We start from the raw sequence: 10,383 nt of genomic DNA on the forward strand, positions 1-10,383 counted from the left end.
CAGTATCAAGTGTGATTGTTCATGAAGAGAAATGTGTTTGATTGTTTGTAAGGAATGGCAAACCCTGTCTTCCTTCAGCTCGGGTACAAATTGGGGCCTGCAGGGCTACCTACTGAGGGTCAGAGACCGGGACAACCACTGTGGAATCGCCACCATGGCCAGCTTTCCTGTCGTGTGAGGTGAGGGTGTAAGAAGGTCGTGACTAGCAACAGAATGTCCGGAAAATGAATTTTATTTGAAGTTGACCACACCTTATTGTGCAGGACAAAACACTTGAATCACTGAAGATCCAACTTATGATTGGTTCCGTGACCGTTCCCACTGGTGACGTCACTACCTCCTCAATCCCTGCTCTAATCAATGTCGTGTGGTTCACTTGCTTCGTAACTTTGCAGTTTTCATATTTTAAGAGGTTGCAAAAGGTTTTACCTTTTAAAATAAAATTTACTTGCATATGTTGAGGTGTGATTCTTTGGTTTTTTTTTTTTAAAGATTTTATTTATTTATTTGGGGGGGTGCTGGGGACTGCAGTTGGGGGCAGAGGGAGAAGTAGACTCCAAGCTGAACAGGGAGCCTGATCCTGGGCTCATCCCAGGGCACTGAGATCATGACCTGAGCTGAAGTCAGATGCTTAACCAACTGAGTCACCCAGGCACCCCTCTTTCTGTTTTTAATTCATAAACTTCTTTATAGTCAAAAAATGTAAGGCTTTTGTAAGGAGGAAGAAATTTCCTTATTTCCTCCAAAATTCTTCCAACCGGCTTAAGAATTTAATTGATGTGAGACAGATGAATGGGAGGAAAACAACCCTACAAAGTTGTATTACATAAGCACAGAGGCCCAGTAAGGAATTTGAGACCCACAGAGATGACCAAGCCAAGCAGGTTTGTTGTTGTTGTTGGGGGGGCGGCAGTTTTTATACGTTTTAGACAAAGACAATAATGTGTGAGAAATTGACAGGGTAAAGACAACAGGTATGTGAGAACTTTAAATCGCAGGAATTCTACATGGACTTTGGGCTGAGGCTGTAGATAGTAAAAAAGCCACCACGTTTGTTTCTACAGCTTTCTCAGCTTTGAAATCCCATCAGTGCAGCTAAGGATGTCTTTTTACTTCGTAGTACAGGGAGGATCCCTCTCCTATGGGAGACTCGTTTCCTGCTTTTGGGGGACAGAGGACAGTCTGGGTGTCCTCGTACCAGCAGTTTCCCAAATAGCTTCGATTCCAGATAACCGATGTACCATTGTGGCACATTTTGGGGTGTCCTCCCTGGGCCCCCACAGTTTCTTCCTCTAAAACTCCCCTGGAATTTTTACAGACTACTAGCTGAGCTGGTGACTGTGGAGGGAGAAATCCAGTTAGTAAATGAGTGGTGAGAAATCTGCAGAGAGTGAAGAGAACATAGATTAGAATGAGGATGAATAAAAGGGGTGAAGGGGACGGGGAGGTCCAGACTCCCAGTTATGGACTGAATAAGCCACAGGAATAAAAGGCACAGCATAGGGAACATGGTCCATGGTGTCGTAATAGCATTGTACGTGTACAGTGAGAGACTGACAGACAGTAGCTACCCCTGTGGGGAACACAGCATAATGGATGGGGGTTGGCAAATTACTGTGTTGTACACCTGAAACTAATGTAACATTGGGTGTCGTCTATACTCAAAATATTTGGGCCTCCCAGTGTTCTCCCAGTGGACCACTGGCGCATCCAGGGATGTCCCTAGAGCCCAGTCACATTTTTGGCCCTACAAAAAGTTAATGTATTAACATTTTACCTCACTTTTACTTTGAAGTTGTTTTATTTTTAAAAAGTAAAACTTCATGCATTTTTTTTAAAAACGAAAATCTAAAAGTTATTAGACAAGTCAGTCATACAAAGTATTTACATCAGTAATGAGCAAAGTGGTAACACTCCCAGTGTCAAATGCCACACAATCCAATCACAGCTTGGGTCTTCAATGGTTCAAATGCTGTATCTTATACCATAAGGTGTGGTCAGCTTTAAAATAAAATTCATTGTGTGGATATTCTGTCCCCAGTCAAGGTGTTCTTTACACCCTCATCTCACACGACAGGAAAGCTGGCCATGGTGGCGATTCCACAGTGGTTGTCCCGATCCTTGGCCAACAGCATGTAGCCCTCCATGCCCCAGTTTGTACCCCAGCTGAAAGAAGACAGGGTTTGCCATTTATTCCAAACAATCAAACACATTTCTCTTTATGAACATTAGCACCTGATACGGAGCAGAGGCCAGGAGAGATTCCTGAAAAATCCAGAGAGGCCATTCACATTCATGGTTGAGTTCTAACCCAGCACAGAATTCTATTCCCAAACCTTTCACAGAAGCCCAAATGAGTGATAGGAAAAGCGAACTCTTGGGGTCAGATGTGTTTCAAAAATGAGAAAATTTTCAAGTGGAAAAATGAAATGATAGCAAAACTAGAGCAGGACCCTAGCAAGCATGAGACAGTATCTTACTGTTGTCATCACGTGAGTATGTCTGTGTTCCCCCGAAGTGGGGTAAACACTCTGGGACTTCAGATGTGTGCACAGGGCTTGGAGGGTCTGCCTCCGAACACGGATTCCAAAAAGGATCCCTTTTCAATTTCAAAGATAAATATTTTTTCTCTTTATACCTGTTCTTGATAATCCAATATTTTTTGTTCTCCGATTCTTCTCCTTCAAAGCCATAGCCAACCACCAGAATGCCGTGATTCAGGCGTTTACTCCTGCAGTTTGGATCATAATAAATGCCTGGAAAAGTACAATTCAATGCTGAGGTGGGACATCCCAGTGACATGATAACATGTGACAATAACCTAGCAACCACAGTAAAGGAGGCATCTCAAAATTGAGTCGTGATAGAAATCCAGATAAGATTTAGAAATCAGATCTCTTGTTTAGGTACGTTAGGGATTTAGGACATCACCTAATACTAGCAGAAATACACGTTGTCACAATCTCTTTTGTAAAGAACAGTGAAGAGGCATAAAAGACCACTTGTTGGAACTTTGTCATTCTACCATACAATGTCAGCCTAAGGAAGCCGCAGAGAACACAAAATTACTTGAGCCAAGGATTCCTTTCTAGTGTCAATCTCAGTAGTAGAATTCCTTGGAAATTTCCAAGGTCCAACACCTGGAAAAAGTAATCTAAGCTCTACCAGTCAAGTTAGTAGCCATTTACATATATTTATGAAGTTCTTAAAAGCATGGGCATAGGGGTAAGTCATGTCACATGGTAACAACAGGCACAAGGATTACATGTACAGAATGAACAACTATGCTAAATCCACACCTTCCTGATTTCCACATACCAAAGAGTCGATCCTGCTGTAAGTCAGGCTGGTTACCCATTTTTTCTGCCTAATTTTCTATGCAGACAAAAGCTCACCTTTTTTATAGAACTGGAAGGAATGCGGGCTTGAATCTACAGCAGCAGAGACGGGCCCCACAGTTGCCACCGTGGTCATGAGGCCGTCCTCCTCGTTGGAGACACGCCAGAAGGTAGTCACGTTGGCAGCAGATTTCTCAGGCCTGTATTTGCAGGATTCATTCTTTCAAAGGTAAAGGGGAAGGGACTTGATTATTACCATCCACCTCCTGGGGAACAGGAGCTCCAGACAGTTTGCAGCCGAGTGACTTCCAAGTCAAGTTTGTTATAAAGCATCTCAAGACGCAAAATGCTATTGATGGCTTTTGAAATTGAGAAATTAGCAGATATCTATTTAATAAAACACACTTTTGGTCCACTCATTCATAGATGTTTCACTCTGGAGATCTGTGCTGTATATAAAATGGTATTTGTGCTGCTGTGTGACCCAGAAGTGGGAACAGCTATACGGTAACCCTCTGGCAGAGAACTGTGCCAAGCTAATAGATTTTAATGACAGTTCTGACCACTCGCAGATGAAGAGTCTGCAATCTAAAATGAGAATTCTAGATACAGTCTTTGTTTTTACTGAATATGCTCCACTTTGATAAAAGAGAAGGAATTCCATTTACCCTTCCAAGATACGGATAGGATTCCTCTGAGTCCAGGCCTCCGTTGTCCTTCACATACTGGAAGGCGTTATCCATCAGGCCACCATTGCAGCCCTCATTGCCTTGAGACCAAGAGCAGTCCACCAGGTTCTGCTCGCTCAGTTTCAAAAGTTTGCCAGTTTTCCGGAACATCTGTCCTTCGAGGGCACCAGTCGCATTAAAAGCCCAACAAGATTGACACTGACCCTGAACACAAAATTAAAGAGCTTTTAGTCTACAAAATTAATAGGAAGACTTTGACAACAGCCCTTAGATCTGAAAACTCTTTCAAAACATAACAAACTGTATACAGTTCCTGAGCTTCCACAGCAAGGACACTGGTTCCTTTGGCTTTACTTTTGGAGAGGGAGTTGCTGAACCCTGTCTCACCTGATCCTTCACGGGGGTGACGTAGCCTTTCTCTCTCCAGTCCACAGATGAGGGGATCTCAGCAAAGAGAGGTGCTTGGAACACGTTTCCTTCCTCAGGCTTCTGGATTTTAAGGTCATTCAACACCTGTTTGAATTCTTCACTGGTCTTCAAGGAAAAGGAAATAGAATGCTGTCAAGCAGGAGGTTTTTTAAGAAGTACTTAGAGGACGCACGAAACATTCAGCAACCCACGACACACTCACCAGGTCACCAAAGGCGTTCATTGCCATCATGAAGCTGTGTTGCCCTTGGCTGTATTCCTCATTGTGCTGGTCAATCATTTTCAAATTCTTCTCCCACACTGTTCTCCTCTGTCCTTCTTCATCCTGGAGACAAACAAATAAACTATCATCTTTATTTCTATTTAAAACCAACTCACTTGCTCCAAATGGATGTGCTCACAGAGAGGAGGAGAAACTTGACCAGGGATGGGCTGGTGGTCCGGGAGCTGTTCTCCAGCGACCACACAGGACATATGCCCACATCATGTGTGGGCACGGTGCTCTGCTTACTGCCTTGGTCAGAGCAGCCTCAGGAAGTTACTCCCCGCTGGGAACACCCACCAGTATAGAACATTCCCTGGGGGTCTCACTGGACAGCTCAGATGTTACCAACCTTGTCATACAGTTTCCCGTGTGCCGCCTTCCAGTGGGACCAGTGCGCATCTAAGCTCTGATCGAGTCGTGGAGCCGCTGAGGCCATTCCCAGACAAAGGGCAGCCAGGAAGAGAGAAGGATGCATGTTCCAAATACCTAGGAAGAAAAGAAATGAATTTCTGATTAGACCAAACCATCGGAAAAGCCATCTTCCTTTCTTCTGAGATGTTAGAACCCCTATGGTACAGTGAAAATATTGCATTTATCCTTCCAAGTGTTGGCTAAGGATGTGGCATGTGCAGGGGGCCTGCTGCCCTGCTCCCTGCCCTGCACCGTCTCCTGCTTCCAGAGCATGTAGATGGCAATGCAGGGAGTGACGGGCCCTGAGTCTGGTGTGTGGGGGTCAAGAAGTCATGCCTGGAGGGGCCGGGCCCTGGAAGAGTGCCTCCTGGGAGCCCCAAGCCCCTGGCCCTCAAGGCTGGTGTCCCCCCTGTGTTTTCAGGGATGGCCCCTCCCTTCAGGCCTTGGTGGGGGATCTTACCTGGGACAGGTGCAGTGGGGCAGGCTCAGTCCCAGATGCAGGTCAGCGAGTGTCCAGCAGGCCTGGGGATGGATGGAAGGCTGCCCATTTAAGCCTGGGATTTGGCCCTGCGGGTGCTGCCCCTGACATCTGCCTCTGCTGCAATTGGCTGAGCCAGCCTGTGGATGGAGCCTCTGTGCCCTGGAGCTCTGGGACCCTGGGGCATGTGATGGCTGCTCCCTACTTGTTTCAGGGGAAGTTGTGCCTGCCTCAGTGGACGCGGGGAAGTCAAGCGAGAGGACTGGGGAAAGCCCTGTGGAGGGTTCCGGCACCTCCCTGGGGGACATTTCCTAGCAGGAATTTATGTGTTGGCAGGTGGTTCGCGAAAAGAAGCTCACAGGGAGCCTGAAGTGTGTTTCCAGCATCACCCTGCATATCCTTTAGTCCTAGAGTCTTTGGTTAAAATCTTCCTGAGGGCTGAGAACAGGGTAATCTAGTCTAGTGATTCCTGTTTATTCCAAGCAAAGGTAGGGCAGCTGGAGGAAGTAAACCCCACAGGGGTATGTGTTATCAGTGTTTCGGGATGGGATGCCTGTAATCTGGAGAGGACTGGCAATCCCCCAAACAAGGGATGCCCTGGGCAAGGCTCAAGTGCTTTCAAGGAAAGGGACTGATGGGAGCGCTGTGCAGGGAAGCTGTAGGATTTTGTAATTCTGCTGTCCTAACTCCCACAGCGGGGATTCTTCTTTCCTCTCTGGTCTTTCTCAAAACCAACAGAAATGATTTATTTCCAGAAAAATATGGTTTAACAAAAGAAGGAAAGATGGAATGTAGAAAGTGCTGCTTCTTCCCCACTCTCTGCGTTATGGATTATTATGTTTCTCGGTATTCAATGTGCTTTTCTTGAGATTTAATTTTAAAAATTTAGAAAAACAGCTATTCAAAGCCAAAAAAAAAAAAAAAGGTGCTCATCAGGAGACCAAGAATTTGCCCTCTGATGACCAGTTTTGCTCTCCTTAGAAACACGATTCCACACGTCTAGACAGTGGGTCATGCTCCCTCTCTGGACCTATGTCCCTGAGACCCCCCAGTGATCCTCCTCACACCTCGTCTCCAGTCCTTCTCTGCTCGGGCAGGGCAGGGTCCAAGGGATTCCGTGCAGGGGCTGGGAGTCAGGGCAGGGCCGGGAGGGGCATTCTGCAGCTCTCAGCTGGGGCCCCTGCAGGCTCCCCAGGGCCCTCAGCCTCAGTTTCCTCATGGAGGACGTGGGCTGTGATTAGAGTTTCCTCAGAGGATTCTGTGAGACTGAATGCACTAACACATGTCAGGCATTAGCGCAGAGTAGGGCTCATGTCATACTGCTTCCTTGTGAAGTCAAAGACAAACTCCTTCCAAAGTTCTTGCTTAATTCAGAAAGCATTTATTCAAGAATTTAATTCATAGGCCATCCCTACTTATTTCTTTACTTCCTGGGAGCCAGGTTACTGTGATAGTGAAATGAACCATAAAGTCTAGGTAAGCAAGCTTAGGTGTTAAAAAGCCAAGCTACATCTAGTTATCATTCTTAAACCATGTTCCCAAACTGATAAATTAGGCACACATCTCCTAGGATTATGCCCACAGAACCTAAAATACAATGTATTGTCTCACGTTTGACCCATTATGCTGGAGATAATATCACATTTGTAAATTACAGATAGCTTATTTTGCCTATTAGGATTTGGGAGGTCATTCGAGGGTGCTAGGGCGGCTGATGTTTCTTTAAAAGCCGTTGAGATGACAGTGAGATGACATTTCATCCCCAGCAGCATGGATGTAATTGACGAGGCAACACCGAGTGTGCACGAGGACGTGGAATCACGGACACCCTCAGACATTACTAGTGACGGGGCGAATGGTAAGCCGCTGGGCAGGGGCTCCCTGGCTTCTTATAACAGTAACTACACACCGGACACTAACGCAGCAATTCTAGCGTCAGGTATCTACCCAAGTGAGGATGTTCACGGCAGCTTTACGCATAATAACTTCCAACTGGAAACCACAGGAGAATGAACACCACAGTGCGTTCATCCTCAACAATTGAAAAAGAATGAGCTTTCTCTGCATGTACCAACACAGACGATTCTTAAAAACACTATCCGGGGGCGCCTGGTGGCTCAGCTGGTTAAGCACCCAACTCATGATTTCGGCTCAAGTCATGCTCTGGGGGTTGCGAGATCCAGCCCCATGTCGGGCTCCACACTGGGCATGGAGTCCACTCTTTTACTCTCCCTCTGCCCCACCCCCAAAATAGAAAAACTATGTCAAGCAAAAGAAGGTACATATTGAAACGTACATATGATTTTATTTTATGAAGTTCAAAGGGTAAAACTAATCTGTGGTGTTAGATATCAGAACAGTGGTCTTGGGGCGCCTGGGTGGCACAGCGGTTAAGTGTCTGCCTTCGGCTCAGGGCGTGATCCCGGCGTTATGGAATCAAGCCCTGCATCAGGCTCCTCCGCTATGAGGCTGCTTCTTCCTCTCCCACTCCCCCTGCTTGTGTTCCCTCTCTCGCTGGCTGTCTCTATCTCTGTGAAATAAATAAATAAAATCAAAAAAAAAAAAAAAAAGAACAGTGGTCTTGCAGGGGAATTATTGACTGGAAAGGGGCATAAGAAAACTTATTAGAATGTTGGGAAATTCTGTATTTTGATCTGGGGGTAGCTCCACGGGCGCCTGCATTCGTCAAAACTTACCCAGCTATATACTTAAGACCTATGAATTTTACTCTCTGTAAAGTTCTACCTCAATAGAAACTTCGTTAGGATAAATTTGAGATCAAGCCAAAGAAAGTTACATTGTAAAAAATGGAAATCTGTATCAGGATGTTGAGCAGATTCCTGCCTTTTCTCTGAAAAAACAAATCTGTAGAAAGTAGCCAAGAAGCTTTCTATTGGCCCTACAGCTGTGCCCCAAGAAAGACCACTAACATCTGTGCTTGTTGGCGTGGTGGAAATAAGAAGCTAAGGCAGGTCTCCCTCTGAAGAGCAGCTGGGAAAGGAGACTCTGACCTCCAGGTTCTCTGTGTCACTGGCACCTGCAGCCTGGGTTCATCCGAAGCCAGGCGACAGCTGCTCCAGTGGCCAGAGCAGCCAGAACTCAGGAGGAGCTGCTGGAAAGCCTGTTCACCCATCTGGGCCTTTCTTGCTTCTTCTGTGAATTATTCTAAAGCACTCAGCTGACTATGGATTTAAATACCATTCTTTCGTCTTTAAAGCCACAGTAGATCCATTTGTTACTGATTTCACATTTTATTTGTAAAACAATAAATGTTTTCCTAGATCCTTAGAGATCATATATTTTACTTAGTCCATCTTTCTAAAGCAGAGCCTTAGAACATCTACCAGGGAGGCCTCTGCTGGGAAGGAGCAAAAGATGGGGAGACGAGGGAACTGACTTTCCTTCAGGGGAAAAGATGGGTTTTTGTTTTGTTGGTTTTTTTTTTTTTTCTGTATTTGACCTTTCTGTTTGGAAATCCTGCTTCTCTATGTGAGGGAGCTCGTTTCTACTAAACTATATGCCCCAGTCATTTCATACAAAATAAAAACTCTACAGTAGTGCTTGCTTTTAAGGATTTACAATATGTTTATGCATCTTGGGGAAATCTTTCTTTAAAAATTTATTATTTTAGTCAACCATTTATTGAGGGTAGTCATGTGGTTCAGTACTCCAAATGATGGAGGATAGGAGTCCTTTAGAAATTCATACTTTTGGGATGCCTGGGTGGCTCATTTGGTTAAGCATCTGCCTTCAGCTCGGGTCATAATCCCAGGGTCCTGGGATCGAGCACTCCTTCAGGCTCCCTGCTCAGCACAGAGTCTGCTTCTCCCTCTGCCACTCCCCCTGTTTGTGCTCTCTTGCTTTCTATCAAATAAATGAATAAAATATTTTTAAAAAATTTTCACACTTGTAAATTTTATATCACATTCGTTATAATTTCCAAATATTTCACATCTTCTGAGTAGTGCCAGAATGATCCATTCATAGAAGAAAAAAAACATTTCCAGGCCATTTTACAGGAAGTAGAAGAGATGTCCACAGTGACCACTTGTGACGTCACTCTAGCAGGGACCATCCCTCCACCCTCTATACAATACAGGCAGAAAATGTTTTATTTTGCATGGTGTAAAGCCGTAACAACTGGTTTCTGATTATCGTCCATGACTGTTAGGCTACTTAGTCCTTCACAGTGTTAGCGCTGGGCTCCTTGTCCTTTTATCCCATTCTGAAGGAGCCCCAGCACCGTCATCAGAATCTTTGGCATTTCCAGGCTCACCTCGCACTCCCCGCCGTGAACAGTGCACTCCAGACACACTACTCTCATGACCTGAACTTGCTCTGAGGAGCTCGCCTGTGCCTCAGTGCCTTGACCAAGCAGTGCCTTCCATCTGGAATGCTCTTCCTTCCCATTCCACCTGGTTAAATGTCTGGTGAAATCCTGCTCTTCCCGCCAGTCCCCTATGAAAAGCCAGTAAATGGATTTCCTCTTTGTGCTTCCACAGCTTGTGGACCTTAAAGCTGTCAGGGTGCCTGTTACAGTGTTTCATAATTTTTGGCAACCTTGCCAGGCTGAGCTCCTCAAACTCATGTTCAAGTCTACTACACCATCGGCCCATTATCTCAATGACTGGGTCAGCAGGTGCTTGATTAATGAGCAAGGTCACAGGCTGCATGAAAAATATGGGCCGCAGGGCCAAATGACGACTGCTAATTGCTTTACATTTTGACATTTCTTCTATTATGCAGAGTACATCCATGCATAAAGTTGCTCTC

At 45.4% G+C, this 10,383-nt stretch overlaps 1 protein-coding gene across 1 annotated transcript; it reads right to left on the bottom strand.

Moving 5' to 3' along the window:
• Nucleotides 1-2,066: 2,066 nt before the first annotated feature.
• Nucleotides 2,067-6,430, bottom strand: LOC103682229 (procathepsin L-like). Its single transcript, XM_040620161.1, has 7 exons — nucleotides 5,071-6,430; nucleotides 4,659-4,781; nucleotides 4,415-4,561; nucleotides 4,007-4,231; nucleotides 3,396-3,558; nucleotides 2,639-2,756; nucleotides 2,067-2,166 (listed from the first exon to the last, which is right to left on the bottom strand). The coding sequence occupies exons 1-7, from the start codon at nucleotides 5,311-5,313 to the stop codon at nucleotides 2,067-2,069; spliced, it is 1,119 nt and encodes a 372-aa protein (XP_040476095.1). The 5' UTR covers nucleotides 5,314-6,430.
• Nucleotides 6,431-10,383: the final 3,953 nt, after the last annotated feature.

Source organism: Ursus maritimus, unplaced genomic scaffold (genome assembly GCF_017311325.1).
Source record: "Ursus maritimus isolate PB19 unplaced genomic scaffold, ASM1731132v1 scaffold_34, whole genome shotgun sequence".
Lineage (NCBI taxonomy): Eukaryota > Metazoa > Chordata > Mammalia > Carnivora > Ursidae > Ursus > Ursus maritimus.

Coding starts and splice junctions, on each gene's coding strand:
- LOC103682229 (XM_040620161.1), bottom strand. CDS start 5,313: ATGCAATATTTTCACTGTACCATAGGGGTTCTAACATCTCAGAAGAAA. Junction 3,559..4,006: donor CCTATCCGTATCTTGGAAGG/GTAAATGGAATT, acceptor TACCTTTGAAAG/AATGAATCCTGCAAATACAG. Junction 2,757..3,395: donor CTTCCAGTTCTATAAAAAAG/GTGAGCTTTTGT, acceptor GTACTTTTCCAG/GCATTTATTATGATCCAAAC.